Source organism: Oreochromis niloticus, linkage group LG2 (genome assembly GCF_001858045.2).
Source record: "Oreochromis niloticus isolate F11D_XX linkage group LG2, O_niloticus_UMD_NMBU, whole genome shotgun sequence".
In the NCBI taxonomy this organism is placed as follows: Eukaryota; Metazoa; Chordata; class Actinopteri; order Cichliformes; family Cichlidae; genus Oreochromis; species Oreochromis niloticus.
The window spans coordinates 24,906,967-24,923,420 of NC_031966.2; the positions used below are offsets into that span (position 1 = coordinate 24,906,967).

Here is a 16,454-nt window from a genome sequence, read left to right on the forward strand (position 1 = left end):
AATTTAAAAAAGCATTTCCACATGCAACAGGAATCTGTGTTTTACTGCACTCAGTCTGATTTGCTGAACTGAGATGATGATGGTAAATAATCTCGAATGTTTCTGTGTCATTTGTGTCAAACCATTATATTCCATTTTTGTCCAGTGGAAATACCCGACCATCTACCTGAGAACCCACTAAAAATGTGGCTTTCACTACTTAGACATAAGATAAGATAAGATAAGATAAGATGGCCTTTATTAGTCCCACAGGCCACAGGTATGTCTTGCACAAGTATGTCTTGCACAGGTGTTTGTGCAAGACATACTTGCACAAACACTCACACATAAACAGAGTTAAAGAAAAAAATATTTGCTTGGTGTTTTCAGATGCAAATTGCCCTTATTTACTTTTCTGAACAGAAATTGAATGTTATGCTTGATCCGTATCTGACAAATTTGGATATAAGACATCAGTTTGTTATTTGCCAAATAAGGCAAAGAAGGATTTTTTGTCCCATGTCCCCACCCATTAGTCAAGGGAATAAACAAACATGGAGACAAGTAGACAAAACACAGGGAGATCAAACAAACAGGAGACGCTGAAGGTATAACACAGACGAGACAAAGACAGACTGGACACGAGAAAGAGAACAGAAAGAGAAAAGCAAACTGAAAACCTGAAACATAAGTATGCAAAACTCGAAGTCCCTCAAAAACTAAACATACGTATCTCATAGTTCCATTAATGAATAACGTCAAACAAACCTCAAACCCTGGGTCAAAGATCCAGGACCATGACAGGCATATCAGGCATTTTCCAGGTGGGCCGATGCACTTATGGGCTGATGGGTCAATAATTTTTTCTCTGCATTGATGTAATTATACAGGCTACAGCTGTCATTAAGGGCTGCTGTACATTATTTTCATGAGCAAATGCAATACCCAATCAAATATCCTAATGTAACCAGTCCCTTCCGTGTACATTCATGCACTATGCTGAACACAGTTTAGTGTGGTAGGAGTAGTGAATAAAGATGGATAAACAAAAGTGAAAAAGTGGAGCTGAAAAGCTAAGAAAGTTAGAGAAAAAAAAACTAGAAATAAATGCTTTAAAAGGTGTCAAATTAACCAATATGCTACAGCTGCTGCTGCACCATTAACAGCAGTGCCAGCAAACCTTCGCAGTCACAGGAAGCTGCTATTGCTAGCATGAACAACTACAAGAACAATGAAAGACAGTTTGGCATCTCTCCATTAGCAGTATGTAGATTTTTACATTAAAATTACTTTTATCTTTTATTTTAAAGTTACATATACAGTTGTATACAAGTTATATATGCTCTAAGGTGCAGTATAAGCAGTAATGTCATCATATATATAGCAGTTTCACCATGTCAACTAGTTTACCTGTAAATGAGCAAAGTGTTTGAATGTCAGACTGAATTTAAGAACATAAAGTTCAACAATCTCCACTGCTTACAGCTCTCTCCTTCCTGGACGGGTCTTTTCTCTCTTTTTCATTCATTCCTTTGGGATAGTTGCCCATGGTCTTTTTCTAACTTTGTTGCCACCTTTCTCCCTCACCTATTCTCTGGTGAATTTTAATTGCAGCACTTTCCATTGAAATATTCGTAAATGTTTATTTACAAACAGCTTGCCACCTGCCTCTTGTAGCTCAGTACACCACACAGCTCTCTCACTGGGTCACAGCATCCTACTAAAATAGGGGAGATAAACTGTTTTTGGCAGCCCCCCTGATGCCATAGCCTGAATATATATATGTATATATGTATATATATATATGACTGGTCTGTTAGTTCAAAGTAGCCCTGTACCACTCGAACAGTTTCACTGCACCTCTCTCACAGTGCTAGCTTCCATCTCTGCTCTGTAATGCAGGAAGTACCCATGCATGGGTGTCTTTTCTCACAGATGAATTGTGCCCGGTTCCAGTTGAGTGCTCGTAAGTGGGTTACTGCCTCAGCCTGTGCTGATGTGGGCATTCATTAATTTGGAAGTGAATCATGTTTATCCTTATTTCCTTGATGGTAATTCTTCTACTGTTAATGTTTCACCATCACTCGTGCTGTTTACTGACGTAAGTAAGAAGTTAAATGCTTTTATTTTTTTAATAAAGCACAAAATATTCTACCTATTTTTCAATTAAAAATTAAAAGTAATTACAAAATTGTAATGTTTGCTTTAACTTGTCTGCAATTTTTAATTTAATTACATTTACAATACAAGATTCAAGGCATATTACAGATGCATACATTTAGATTACCTAAATTTGTCTTCTTACACATATACTGTAGGCAAGTTTGATTACTTGTGAGTCGTGCAGCTACATTTTCATATTGAATTCAGCCTGCTTTGACAGATATGAGGATTCTATGTTTTAATATTTTCTGGAAAACATTACTTCAAAGTTTCATGTTGTGGCAATGATTTGCAGCATTTTAACAAGCTGTTTTTTCCTAGGTTATTTACATTTTATTCGTTCTATACTGTTTATCTCCTTTCCTTTCAGAAAGACAACTCATCCAAACCTACAAACATAAAAAGGCATCCCTCCTGCACACCCTGTAAAGAGTGCTAAGCAGTACAGCTCTCCCCACAGGAAGTTCTGAACTATTTGTGAATTAACTTGTCACCGCACATGTTGCCTGTTTGTTCTCAAAAGGATATGTCAAGAATACGTGACATACACTTTTTTATACTTGCATTGATATGCTGTGAAAGTGTCACCCTACAGCGTTGTCTAGATACTCAGTTTTGCTGATGTAATTAAAGCAGAGATAGAAAAGTAAGATATGTATGTAAATGTATGCTGAAAAATACTGTCTAAAACAGTAAACAACAGTATATATGTTATACTGATTTATACCCAGCTTTGTTCGTCATTTTCTAGAGTCATTTTTAAAGAATAAAATCACAACGTGGCTTAATGAAGAGCATGGAGCAATTTCTTATCATTGTGCTTGTGGCAGGGGGAATTCATGGTAAGATCGTCTTCATAAAGAAGTATTAGTATTTGTAGTGTGAATAATTTCAGCTCATGTTCATGTGAATGCATCTTTCCCAGCTCACGTTTCAGTTGATGAGACTACGTGTGATCTTACCAAGAACACATGCCCATGCGCTCCTCTTCTTAAAGGAACTGTGTATATCCAAGTGATGACTGATGCTAGTGGCCGTGAAATGAAGTGTTTGAAGGTGCTTCCCAAGGTGAACATAACTGTGTTCAATATAAAGAAAGAAAAAATAACAACAGACAAGGAATTTAACAACAGGCTACAGTTTATAATCAAGAACGGGACACTCAAGATCACAAACGTGAGGAGGAATGATTCAGGTCACTACAGCATTGAGGTCTTTAATTCAAATGGAGTCCAAGAGAAAAACATTCATTTCACCCTGGATGTTAAAGGCAAGTTATATAACTTATTCTTTATTGTATATTTTTGAAGTTATTATAAAGTTAATCAGAAATATAACCATCATGTTGGAGTAAAACTGAAAAACACAGTACACAACGCCTGTGCAACAAAGGGTAGAAGATGAAAACAAAAAAAAACTACACAGACAGATGCAAATGTTTCATGTTGCTTAATTTTTCCAAGTTCTTGAAGAGAACAAATGGGATATTTCTTGATATAGAATTTGTCTATCTATTGGTATTTCCAGTTCTTTTCACCACACATGGGCTGGTATCCATATTCATTATTTAATCTTTAACTTTAAAGTTTAAAGGGACACTGACATTTTAAACGTGGTCACTGATTAGTGTTAGCTGCACTAAATGAGTACTTTAGGCAGTGAAGAAGAAGTATTATAGTAGAAAATTTGCCATGAACGAAGCCAATCATTTCCATTTGTTGTCTGAATAATTTCATCTCATGTTCTATTAAATGTGTTTTTTCCAGCTCTGGTTCCAGTTGATGAGACTACTTGTGACCTCAGGACGAGCACATGCCCATGCTCTCCTTTTCTTGAAGGAACTGTGTATATCCAAGTGATGAATGATGCTAGTGGCCATGAAATGAAGTGTTTGAAGGTGCTTCCCAAGGGGAACATAACTGTGTTCAATATAAAGAAAGAAAAAATAATGACAGACAAGGAACTTAACAACAGACTAACATTTATAATCAAGAATGGGACACTCAAGATCACAAACGTGAGGAGGAATGATTCAGGTCAATACAGCATTGAGGTCTTTAATTCAAATGGAGTCCAAGAGAAAAACATTCATTTCACCCTGGATGTTAAAGACAATGGAAAAGTTGAAGGCAAGTTATTGTAACTTATTCTTTATTGTATATTTTTGAAGTTATTGTAAAGTTAAAGTTAATTGTTCATGATTTCTTGTTTGTTATTGTTACTATCGCCAAGCCTCTGCACTTGGGTCCTCTCGTAAATGCTTGATTGCATAGTGTGGACTTCAGCAAACAGTAACCCGAAAACCACAATTTCTGTTTTTGTTAAATATGTGCAAATGCTAACGGAAAACAAAAACTGTAGTTCTTGTATGGACTAAAGACTCAAAATTGTGTCAATTTTGCTTCCGTTTACTTTGCATTGGCAGGTATGGGAACTTACTGTGATGGCAGCAAGGATGGAACTAAGTGCTACAGAGCTTTGGGAGGAACTTTGGACATCCATCTGGGCAGCATCTCAGAAATACTTGAATACCAATTGTTGAAGCGTTCATTAAAAATATTTAATGTGAAAAAGAATATGATCAGTTTTAAAACCACAGAACATAGATATCTTTTTCTCAGTAATGGGACATTTAGGATCAATAACTTGAGCAGGAGTGACAGTGATAATTATACCCTTCAAACCTTTGATTCAGATGGAAGAAGATCAGACGAGCGTATTTTACAGTTGTTTATTCAAGGTATTTTTTCTGTTCTGTTGGCAAACTAAATAATATATCACAAAATATCAAGTACATGTATTTTGTTCTTTCCCTGTTTCTTTTTAGAGACTATAAAAAATGCCAGAGATTCTGATTTAAAATCTAAGCTCATCTGTGTGTGTTTCTCTCAGCTCCTGTGTCCTCTGTCCTGTTGGTCTCTGAGTGTCTGTCCCAGGGAGAGATGAGGGTGTCCTGCTCCTCTGAGGGAGGGGACAGTCCTCAGTACAGCTGGACTCTGGATGGACGCAAACTGACAGATGCTGAGCTCCTTTCTGTAAATAATGAGAGTAACATCATCACTCTGAAACAGAACGTCTCAGGACGTCTGGTCTGCTCTGTCAGGAACAACGTCAGTGATGTCTCCAAAGAACAGATGATATCTACCTGTGGTGAGTGAGGTCTTTGTGAATAATATCTAATACTGAATCAGCAATTAAGTCAGTGTAGGTTCCCAGTCATCCAGCTGGTAGTAGTCTCGAGAGCTTAACAAAAGACAGAAACTGGTCTTTTTTAGATATTTGTACTGCACTCTGCTATACAAGGTACCCAGAGCTGAAGTCGACCTACTGAAAGATCTAAACAAGGACACATTCCTGTCATTTAGTAGTGATCTCTGCAGAAATAAATAATCTTTTGTCATGTTTTTTATTAATCCTAAGTTATTAAAGTATTCCATAGATTATCTAAATGAAAAGTATAACAATAATGTCACCGAGCAAATGTTATCATATATGACTCTGTATATTTACTCTGCAACCTAACAACTATACATAGTTGATCAATGCACTGAGCAAAGTGTAGTGTGAATATGTCTCTGCTCTGACTTGCCCTCGGGAGGTTAGTGATCATAATGGCCCTTTCATAAATCATCTATCTGTTGGCTATAAGCTTCATTTTCATTGATTGCACATTAATCAGTTGGACACTAATAATGACTGATGGCACATTAATAAATTAAAACTTTAATGAAGTGAATTTATTGATTTAATTGTCTCTATTGTCTCCTTGTGTTTTGCCATAAAAACAGATGTTGACTTGTTTTTTTTGTTTTTTAATTTCATTTATTTCAGGAGCAGGAATTTTACCACTGATGGGTGGTGTTCTCTCAGCACTGATAATTTTCTTAATTGTGGCTGTAGCAGTCATGTGTTCTCGGAGAAAAAAACAAAAAAACAAACCTACAAAACAGGAAGGTAAAAAAAATCTTTGGTCTTTTTATAATTACACAGAACAATTTTTCTGTTTGCTGTTTTTTAAATAAACAATTTTGATTATTTGCCCAGAGTTTGTTGAAACATCTAAAAAGCCAGAAGTGATATCCTTGTGTGCATTTTGGTCAGAATCAGTGAAACCATTTCACAATTTTCAGTCTGCTGATGAAATGATGGTAAACTTCTGTTTAGACCTCAAACGATTATTTTAATGACTCACTAATGTTAATTTATTCTTCTTGCTTCTCTGCCGAGGAAGAAGATGACCAGGCAATAATGTTTACTGATGTCAGTCTCACACAACAGCAAGGAAAGCAAGTTGTCCAAAGAGGGGAGATGGAGGTGGAGACAGAGTAATCCCAAGTCACCCACGTCATTTACCCAGGGTTGTGAGTTTGATGATGTTTTGGGGTTTTACTCATTTTTAAATTAATTTTGTTCAATGGGGCTTTAGGTTCATTGTGGGTAATGATGAGTTTGGTGTTCAAGCTCAATAATCTTTTGTTCACATTCTACCTTCTGTTTACCTTTGAGTGTCATCTATATATCTATATTTTTAGTTCATGGTTTCTTTTATAATGTTAGTTCCCTTTCATTGGGAGTAACCAGGATGGACAAGAGTAGAAATTAGTATATTAGAGGCACAGCTCAGGTTGAGCAGTTTGGAAACAAAATGGTTGTCATGTTGGACATGCAGAGAGCTGATATGATAGGAGAGGATACTAGGGATAGGAAGACGGACTGCTGGGACGGCCCCTAAAAATATCAGATGGAAGACGAAGAGGTATTCCTGACCTGTCCAGACAGTTCATAATAAAACATCAGAGGTTAAACCTCTAAATCTGCCTCCTGATTTTAGTGTCTCATTTTCTCCATATACTGTATTGTATATACAGTAATTGTAATCATGAACACAGGTTACAAACATTGTACAAACTGCTTTTATTAAAAAATGAATTCACTAAAAAATGTGCTGCAGTCTGTGTTCATCAGTCCAGATTTAAATATAGTGACACAGTAGATATAACAAAAATGAATAAAAGAATAAAAATGAGGCTCTTCATTTTCAAACCTGCATGTGTACTTGTGGTTTGTGTAGCAGCAGTTACTATTGCTTCACTTCCTTCTGTGCACAATGACGGTTTTACCTGACATATAACATCAATGAACAGAACTTCAGACAACACTTCAAAACTGAGCAAAACAACAAGCATTGATGTCTGTGAAGGTGTTTCAAGGTTTGAAGGAATCTGTTATTTACACACTTTATTTTGTAATGTTTGTGTAAACCAACTTCAAAGTGCTTAATAACCCCTTTAACTTGTTAATTTAACTTAGTTGTAAATATTAAGTGTCAATGAAAAAGTGTAATAAGTTGGACAATATTGCACATAATGTCCTCTTTGTATATATCTATTTACTTACGGTATATAATGTTTTTCTCTATATATTTTGCACAGTCGAGGAGCATATCAGGTCACATTTCATTACGTATTATACTTGTATAACTATGTACGTGACAAATAAAATGATTTTGAATCCTGAATTGAATCTTGAATAAAATTACATAATTGGTTTAGGAGATTTAGAGTTTTAGTATTACTAAATTAATAACTTCTGTCTGTCTTCTCAGTCTCTGCAGTTGTATTCTAGTCACATCCTGCCTGGTCTGAGTTCACGTATTCTTATTTAGAAGCTGATCACTAAAACAGGAAACATGGTCAGAGGTTGTGCCTGTTTGCATCTTAGTAAAGTAGAAGGTTTACTTAAAAGCTGCCTGCTCAATCAAAAGAGGCTGAATAGTGAAGAAACACAGAAGCTGTGTTTGTGTAGGTGATACTATTAGTTGTCTTTTGTGGTGAACTGGGTTTAATTATTTGAAACCTGTAGAAACCGTGATACTAAATAGATACACTAAATAGATTGTAATGAAGCTTATGTGTTAGTTCACTGGGGAAGATCTGTAGTCACTCATCTGCCTGCTTTTCTGTTCTCTACATCGCCGCCACTTTCCCACGCTGTCAGTCTCAATACTGTCATCTTTACTTAGTCCAATCATCCTCTTACTCACCTTCTTTGGGCTAATCAGTGTACACTGCACACTTCATCATTCTCCTTTTCAGACTTTCATTCATGCTTTTTTCAGCTTTTTACACGTGGCATATCATTAATATATATTTACATGTTATATATCAGCAGTCTGTGTTATGGTCTTTTTTTTCAGAGAGTTCATTTGACTACTTGAAAACAGTCATGGGATCTATTTTTTTTTTTCTTTAAATAAAGTCAGCTGAAAATTTGAACATGTTTGTTACTTTCTGTTTTTTTGTGACATGAAAAGGGAGAGATTTCTAGTTTGTGCATTGTTTTTCAATGGTTTAGGCTATTTCAGTTCAATCTTACTACAGAAAACCAACTTCCTGCCTGCACAATGATCTTTGTTTCAATTCCTTCTTTACACCTATTTCCATTTTTTCATGTAAAGATTTAACTTTTCAACTAAAAATCTGCTTTAAACATTTTTAAAATATCCCCACTAACTATACATTTTCTTAAGGTACAGAAATTAGCAGCGTGGTTTCTTTCCAACACTTTTCTATGGATATAGTGCCAGAGTTGCAGATGCATTTGCTGACAAATTACACCGTGCTGACTCCAAGTGCTTTTGGGTATTTAGTTGTGGGCAATTTAGAATCACCATGTAACTTAACCCTGTTCATGTCTTTGGACCGGACTGGGCCCTCAGGACCTTCTTACTGTGAAGCAAAGGTGCTATTCACTCTGTCACCATTGTGCAGTGCGTCCTTAAAAAAATCGGAGGAAAAAGGACAAATGGAAACAATTTCAAGTTGTTAAAATTGTGATGACAGACAGGAGGGAGGTCAGTGTCATAGAACTTTGGGAAGCACTGTAGACATTCAACTTATGGACAACACCTCAGAAATATTTAGAAACCAAGTCCAGTTTGCTGACCAACTCCTCACTCCTCAATTTTTTGTTGTCTGCTAGTCATAGCAACCCATATTGTTGCACTAACCATGTTATAGTGTAGTTCAGCTCCTCATGCTTAGTTTACTTGTTTTGTGTTTGCCACCTGTGCTTGGGTACTCACAGTTTCCACCTTTGGAAAGAGATCCTGGCGTGGAAAGGTTGGCGAGACTGTTTGAATGATGTGGAAAGGAAAATCTGTGGGCTTACCTGTTTGCCTGGTTTCTGATGGAGAAATAATCTGTTTTATTCCTGTGAACTCAATACCTCTAAACAAAGCTGCTGAACTTCTGAGAGCGCTGCATTTGGGTCCACCTTGGTCCTCAGACATGGTGTGGAGTCCTGCTGCTTTCTTTTGACTCGTTGGATGATTTATAAAGGGTTTCTTTGACACCCAGCTGGAGAAGTTATCAGAGTCAGGAGAGTCTGCTCTGTCTCTCTCTGCAGGTCTGCAGCGCTCAGAAAACAGAAGGAATAATAAGAGAGTGTTTGCGTGCACAGTGTGTGTAAAGAGGAAAACTGTGTTTGTGATGGAGTCTGTAGGGTTGCTATGGGCCTTACAGTATCTGTCACACACAGAAGCAAAACTTGAACTAATTCAGCATTTTTTTCCTGAATTATGAAGAAATATAGGCCCCAGTTGGGCAGCACGTAGTGTGGGCTGCCCATACTAAGCAGAGAGGGTTCCACAGTGGGGCCAATTGTGGGCTTATAGTAGTATGACAGTAGGGCTATCAAAATTGAGCACAAACAAAAGAACTGCTGGTCACATGACTAGATCACATGACTAAAATGTGTCATCGTTTTCGAAAAGGCTCCGGGTTTGCTGTCCACACTGTGAAAACGGCGTTTTAAAATGTATCCGCTTTGGAGAGCGTTTTCAAAACGCTCTGTTTTCCTTGACCGAAAACGCCATCTCAGTTTGGACGGAAGGCCAAAACGGAGAGAAAAAGATGCGTTTTCAAACGAAAACGTATTAGGGTGGACATGGCCTAAGTGTGGGCTGCCCTACATGAGGCCCTCAGATGTGCCCCACATTTCACACTAATACAGGGAGTGCAGAATTATTAGGCAAAGGAGTATTTTGTCCACATCATCCTCTTCATGCATGTTGTCTTACTCCAAGCTGTATAGGCTTGAAAGCCCATTAAGCATATTAGGTGATGTGCATCTCTGTAATGAGAAGGGGTGAGGTCTAATGACATCAACACCCTGTATCAGGTGTGCATAATTATTAGGCAACTTCCTTTCCTTTGGCAAAATGGGTCAAAAGAAGGACTTGACAGGCTCAGAAAAGTCAAAAATAGTGAGATATCTTGCAGAGGGATGCAGCAGTCTTAAAATTGCAAAGCTTCTGAAGGGTGATCATCGAACAATCAAGCGTTTCATTCAAAATAGTCAACAGGGTCGCAAGAAGCATGTGGAAAAACCAAGGTGCAAAATAACTGCCCATGAACTGAGAAAAGTCAAGTGTGCAGCTGCCAAGATGCCACTTGCCACCAGTTTGGCCATATTTCAGAGCTGCAACATCACTGGAGTGCCCAAAAGCACAAGGTGTGCAATACTCAGAGACATGGCCAAAGTAAGAAAGGCTGAAAGACGACCACCACTGAACAAGACACACAAGCTGGAACGTCAAGACTGGGCCAAGAAATATCTCAAGACTGATTTTTCTAAGGTTTTATGGACTGATGAAATGAGAGTGAGTCTTGATGGGCCAGATGGATGGGCCCGTGGCTGGATTGGTAAAGGGCAGAGAGCTCCAGTCCGACTCAGACGCCAGCAAGGTGGAGGTGGAGTACTGGTTTGGGCTGGTATCATCAAAGATGAGCTTGTGGGGCCTTTTCGGCTTGAGGATGGAGTCAAGCTCAACTCCCAGTCCTACTGCCAGTTTCTGGAAGACACCTTCTTCAAGCAGTGGTACAGGAAGAAGTCTGCATCCTTCAAGAAAAACATGATTTTCATGCAGGACAATGCTCCATCACACGCGTCCAAGTACTCCACAGCGTGGCTGGCAAGAAAGGGTATAAAAGAAGAAAAACTAATGACATGGCCTCCTTGTTCACCTGATCTGAACCCCATTGAGAACCTGTGGTCCATCATCAAATGTGAGATTTACAAGGAGGGAAAACAGTACACCTCTCTGAACAGTGTCTGGGAGGCTGTGGTTGCTGCTGCACGCAATGTTGATGGTGAACAGATCAAAACACTGACAGAATCCATGGATGGCAGGCTTTTGAGTGTCCTTGCAAAGAAAGGTGGCTATATTGGTCGCCGATTTGTTTTTGTTTTGTTTTTGAATGTCAAAAATGTATATTTGTGAATGTGGAGATGTTATATTGGTTTCACTGGTAAAAATAAATAATTGAAATGGGTATATATTTGTTTTTTGTTAAGTTGCCTAATAATTATGCACAGTAATAGTCACCTGCACACACAGATATCCCCCTAAAATAGCTAAAACTAAAAACAAACTAAAAACTACTTCCAAAAACATTCAGCTTTGATATTAATGTGTTTTTTGGGTTCATTGAAAACATGGTTGTTGTTCAATAATAAAATTATTCCTCAAAAATACAACTTGCCTAATAATTCTGCACTCCCTGTATATAGTACAGCATGGGACCTGCCCACCCAGGCACCATGCTACCCACATATGCCCCATGGTACATTACTGCCACCAACTGCTATGGAGTTTGAACCTTTCTTTTTTGTAACTTAGAAGCAAAATATGGATACTACTAGTACTACTACTACTCCTAATAATAATAATAATGATAATAATAATACTAATAAAAGTACTTATGATATTGAACATAAAATACTTTTGGTTTCAAACAAGTATTTTCGATGTCATGAACAGAAAGCGAAAACATAACATGAATGCAGTCAGTTATAAATAAGTTGCGTAACCATGTTACCTCAGTGCAGAAATAAAGTCACACTATTTAAAAATGTATTGATTATCAAAAAGTAATCCAGTGCAACCAGTGATATGAAGTGAAAATAAAACCTTTATAAATAATTCAGCAATCTTTTCCCCCCATATGTCCATATTTATTTGTAATTTGCGGGGCAAATAAAAAGGAAAAAAAAAGAAAAGAAGTTGTTAAGTACAACATCAATGAAACCTGACACCAAAGTTTTCACGAATTCTCCTCTGAGGCTAATCGCTAACAGGGCACACTGGAGCCTGTTCAGACCAGCACACACACGCCTGTTTTTTCGAGGAAAAAACTTTGAAAGCTGCAGACTGGATCAACACAGGCTGAACACTGAGCAGACATGGAAGCTGTAGCTGGACTGTTGTTGATGTTGTTCGGAGTTTCTCATGGTGAGCTACAAAACTTCTTCATTAATACTTAATCTTATAACAATAAGATGTTTTGCAGCCACGGAATCTAGTACAGTCCATAAAATAAGTTTGGAACAAAAACAACAACAAAAGACAAATTTTTCCAGCTTGCTTGGCCTGCTTTTCTTTAAACATTAACATGCCATTCTGAGATCATTGAATATGCAGTAAACACATATAAGTAAATACAACTGTGACAGATTACCTCATTAAACAACTGTTCTATTTCACACAAGACATTTTTACTTTTTTTCTTGTAGAAAAGTACAGGCTACTTAAAACATTTGATGATGGTGTGACAGTAAGGCAACATGCACAGCAGCAGAGTCTAAAAGCAACAGCAGCTAAATACAATTCAGACATTCATTTTGTCATTTGAAAAATTGCAATTTTCCAGCTATGTTTTGTAAATTTTCATCTTGATAAATATCTGCACAAGGAAACTAGAGCTGCTAACTTACCCCAAACTATGTTTCAGTCACAGACCTGTATAATACGTATCTGTTCACAAAAATAAAGCTTTGAATTGTTTGGACTTAAACAGACAATCATCAGAAAATGTAACCACAGTCCTTCCTGCAGGGACTACAAACTAAAATCCACAAGTTCCTGTGGACAATTTTCAGATACATATATTGTTTTGCTTTCCCAGTTATTCATTGGAGACTATAAAGACTGACCAAAATCCTGTCATAGTATGAGAATTGATCTGTGTGTTTCTCTCAGCTTCTGTGTCCTCTGTCCTGCTGGTCTCTGAGTGTCTGTCCCAGGGAGAGATGAGGGTGTCCTGCTCCTCTGAGGGAGGGGACAGTCCTCAGTACAGCTGGACTCTGGATGGGCGCACACTGACAGATGCTGAGCTCTTTTCTGGAAATAATGAGAGTAACATCATCACTCTGAAACAGCACGTGTCAGGATATCTGGCCTGCTCAGTCAGGAACAACATCAGTAATGTCTTCAATAAAGAGAGGATATCTACTTGTGGTGAGTGAGGTCTTTGTAAATAATATCTGATAATCGCTCAGCAATTGATATGCTCACTTTGTACATCTTTAACGAATTATGTGGGTGTTTTTGCTCATAGGCTTTATTTTCATTAACTGCACTTCAGTCAGCGGGACACAGATATCAGAGTGTGTGCATAAAACTAATAACACTGTGTGTACTGAACCAGCGCAATGTTCTGTGGGTAAGGAAAAAGAAACTGCCATCAGTGATGAATCATGGTGGATTAGTAAGTGAAAACTAACTAGATCCAATGAAATCAGTTTTTTCATCTTTCGTTGTCTTTTATCTTTGAAACAGGCAACATGTCATTGATTGGTGGTGGCCTCTCAGCTCTGGTAATTTTCATAGCTGTGAGTGCAGCGATCATCTGCTCAGAGAAAAAGCAAAACGACAAACGCTTAAAACAAAACGGTAACAAACATCTTTTTTTTCTTTTTCCTATTACTCAGATCGCTCTTTTTTTTGCATTTTTTAAGAAGATATACAGAATAATTGAGCACTTTTAAAATGTTTTTTTTTTTAATTCTTGCTAAGAGTTTATTGATATCTGTTATGTGTTAGTTAAATATGCAAGTATTGTTAACCAGCTACCTTTAACACAAAGTCTTGGAAAGCAATTTTGCCCGGCTTTGTAAAGCTTAAAGCTCACAAAAGAACGTTAAAAGTCATGTTTTATTTATTTATTTATGTAAAATGCGAATCATTTTACATTATCAGCATCTTTGTGGTAAAACTAACTTTTTCTGACAGTGACATTTTTTTGACTCTTAGCAAACAGCGTTAAGTTTCATAGAACGTGAAAATATTCCTTTAATCATTCACTGACTCTATTTGCTGCTCTGCAGAGAATGGAGATGGCCAAGAAGTCTATGCTGATGTTGGTGTTGTGGCAGGTGAAGCAAAGGGAGAAAATAGCAGAGCTGCAGTTAATCAAGTCTTCAAAATGAACTTGCCAGACTGAAACAACAGGAGATGGTTTTGTGTATGCTAACATCCAAAAAACGTACGGTAATTTAAGCGGTCACTACTTTTACATAGACTGCATCATTCAAGGTCCATGGAGGGAGGAGGTGATGCCAAGATGCCTAGAGGTCTTTCAGTTAATGTGATTTCCCATCAGACAAATATAAACCATCAAGGATCACACTTATTGATTTATTAATTTATCTTATTTTCACTGTATTGTACAAAATGGTTCTGTTGTTAACTTATTTAAGTACGGTTGTGGTGGGCCGTGGTAAGCGGTGTCACTGCAGGAGAGGGAGCACCTGAACAGCATCCGCAATCACCCTTCACCAGCTTAAAGTCTGTGTTCTAACTGTTGTCATTGCTGTTGGTGGTGATGTGTGTGGCTGGCAGCTGTAGAGCTGCAGCCGTGTGTTTGTGACAGCAACCGTGAGAGAGTAAAAGTGTCAAAGTATGCTGAAAAGCATGTTCATGTATGAATCATCAAATCTGCTGTGGTATGTTTACAACAGTTTAGTTCAAATTTATGTAACATTAATTCATAACATATGTCACCTCAAGAAACATTACACAATAAAACCTGACAGTATTTGAATGTCAGACTGTCAGATTTGACTGTTTATTATAGAGATAATAATAACAATATTGATTATATTCTGTCATTTAGGAAAGTTACATGATCAGCATCTTGTCAACTTAATTGTATTTTCAATTAGCTCAGAGCCAGTTTACCACATAACCCTTTAGGTAAGAAGATCTTTGACACTGTATTACAAGCTCAGTCTCAATTCAAATATCAACAAAATACATAAACTCAAAATAAAATTTACACAGCTTAACTCTGCTTCTACAGTCATGTTGAAGCTGAAGGTGAAAAACTAGACATAAAGAAAGTCAGCATGGTTAGAGTGGCGGAGTCTCTCCTTTTTTCTGCTTGTCATCAGAAAACATCTGTGGCACATTTATATATTGGATAAAAATTAAACTGTTAACCTGATATAGAGCATATAGATTTTAGGAATTAATGTGTAAATAGTGTTCTTAAAGAGAACTTTATAAAAATATCACAAAGTAAATAAAGCTTCTTCTGTTATGTGAAAATACAGGCTTTGATATATTTTTCCTTATGTACAGCTACACTGTAACATTTGTGCATTTGTACAATATATCAAATAATATACTCTGGATTGAAAAATCTTTATTGAATCCCTCCCCCGTTCTCTCTGTCTCTTTTTTTGTACAATTCTAGCAGCTTAATATCAGATATGACCACCTTTGTTCTTCAACACAGTCTGAACTCTGTTAGGTAAACTTTCTTGTAATTTCTTTAAGTAGCTTTCAGGAATAGTTCTCCAGGTTTCTTCAAGGACATTTGACGCTCTTCTTTGGATGTTGGCTGTGATTTCTGCTGTTCTGTCAAGATGATCTCACGCTGCTTCAATAATGGTGACTTGCAAGTTTTGGGGAGGCCAAACCATGACTGTGACCCAGAGTTTGGATTTGTTTTATTATTAATGTTATTAATCTGTGACTTCATGGTTTATGATCACTAGTGTTTTGGTTTCTGTTTAAGCACTCTAGTCCATTTGCTCTGTTAATTCTAGTTTTTAGGTTTTGTTCTGGTGCCGCCATGTTTAGTGTAGGTTTAGTTCGGTCCTCGTGTTTGTCTTGTTCCCCAGTCAGTCGAATCTCATATCACTCCTGTCCCTGTACTCAGTGTTCTCTCTGTTCAGTATCTAGTGTGGGTCTCTATGTCTGTTGTGTACTTCCTGTTTTATTTTGACAATTCTGCTCTATGTTCAACCTCTGTTCCCTGTCTCGTCTGTGTAATTAGTACAGGCTGTGTTTCCCTTCTGTCTCCCATTTCCTGATTACTTAGATTACTCCGTCCGTCCCAGTTTATATGTTCTGTTTCCCTGCGTTTTGACACCTGAGTTTGTACAGCACAATAAAGCTGCCTCTTTACGTTCGTTCCTCCGTCTTTTGAGTCCTGCTTTTGGGTGTTTATTCTGCCTGCCACACA

The 16,454-nt window shown here is 37.4% G+C and overlaps 3 protein-coding genes across 5 annotated transcripts in view; all 3 read left to right on the top strand.

Annotated features, from left to right (window-relative positions):
• Positions 1-16,454, top strand: part of LOC102075817 (hemicentin-1) — a 34,277-nt gene that overhangs the window by 3,797 nt on the left and 14,026 nt on the right. The gene's annotated exons all lie outside the window — the stretch shown is intronic.
• LOC109204797 (peroxidasin) lies at positions 1,936-7,525 on the top strand. Of its 2 annotated transcripts, none has more exons than XM_025912011.1 (8): positions 1,936-2,080; positions 2,513-2,984; positions 3,068-3,412; positions 3,909-4,271; positions 4,568-4,882; positions 5,035-5,292; positions 5,974-6,096; positions 6,374-7,525. In XM_025912011.1, the coding sequence occupies exons 2-8, from the start codon at positions 2,930-2,932 to the stop codon at positions 6,469-6,471; spliced, it is 1,557 nt and encodes a 518-aa protein (XP_025767796.1). In that variant the 5' UTR covers positions 1,936-2,080; positions 2,513-2,929; the 3' UTR covers positions 6,472-7,525. The 2 variants fall into 2 exon arrangements, with proteins under 2 accessions (XP_025767796.1, XP_025767799.1); XM_025912014.1 differs by having other exon boundaries at positions 2,517-2,984.
• Positions 12,080-14,911, top strand: LOC109204804 (uncharacterized). 2 transcript variants are annotated; one of them, XM_019366671.2, is made up of 5 exons: positions 12,080-12,436; positions 13,184-13,441; positions 13,542-13,646; positions 13,763-13,876; positions 14,311-14,911. In XM_019366671.2, the coding sequence occupies exons 1-5, from the start codon at positions 12,388-12,390 to the stop codon at positions 14,424-14,426; spliced, it is 642 nt and encodes a 213-aa protein (XP_019222216.1). In that variant the 5' UTR covers positions 12,080-12,387; the 3' UTR covers positions 14,427-14,911. The 2 variants fall into 2 exon arrangements, with proteins under 2 accessions (XP_019222216.1, XP_019222221.1); XM_019366676.2 differs by lacking the exon at positions 13,542-13,646 and having other exon boundaries at positions 12,083-12,436.

Excerpts from the sequence above, each read along its gene's own strand:
- LOC109204797 (XM_025912011.1), top strand. The coding sequence starts at position 2,930 with ATGAAGAGCATGGAGCAATTTCTTATCATTGTGCTTGTGGCAGGGGGA. Across the intron at positions 4,272-4,567 it reads AGACAATGGAAAAGTTGAAG|GTATGGGAACTTACTGTGAT; the intron begins GCAAGTTATTGT and ends TTGCATTGGCAG. Across the intron at positions 6,097-6,373 it reads CAAACCTACAAAACAGGAAG|AAGATGACCAGGCAATAATG; the intron begins GTAAAAAAAATC and ends CTGCCGAGGAAG.
- LOC109204804 (XM_019366671.2), top strand. The coding sequence starts at position 12,388 with ATGGAAGCTGTAGCTGGACTGTTGTTGATGTTGTTCGGAGTTTCTCAT. Across the intron at positions 13,647-13,762 it reads ACCAGCGCAATGTTCTGTGG|GCAACATGTCATTGATTGGT; the intron begins GTAAGGAAAAAG and ends TCTTTGAAACAG. Across the intron at positions 13,877-14,310 it reads CAAACGCTTAAAACAAAACG|AGAATGGAGATGGCCAAGAA; the intron begins GTAACAAACATC and ends GCTGCTCTGCAG.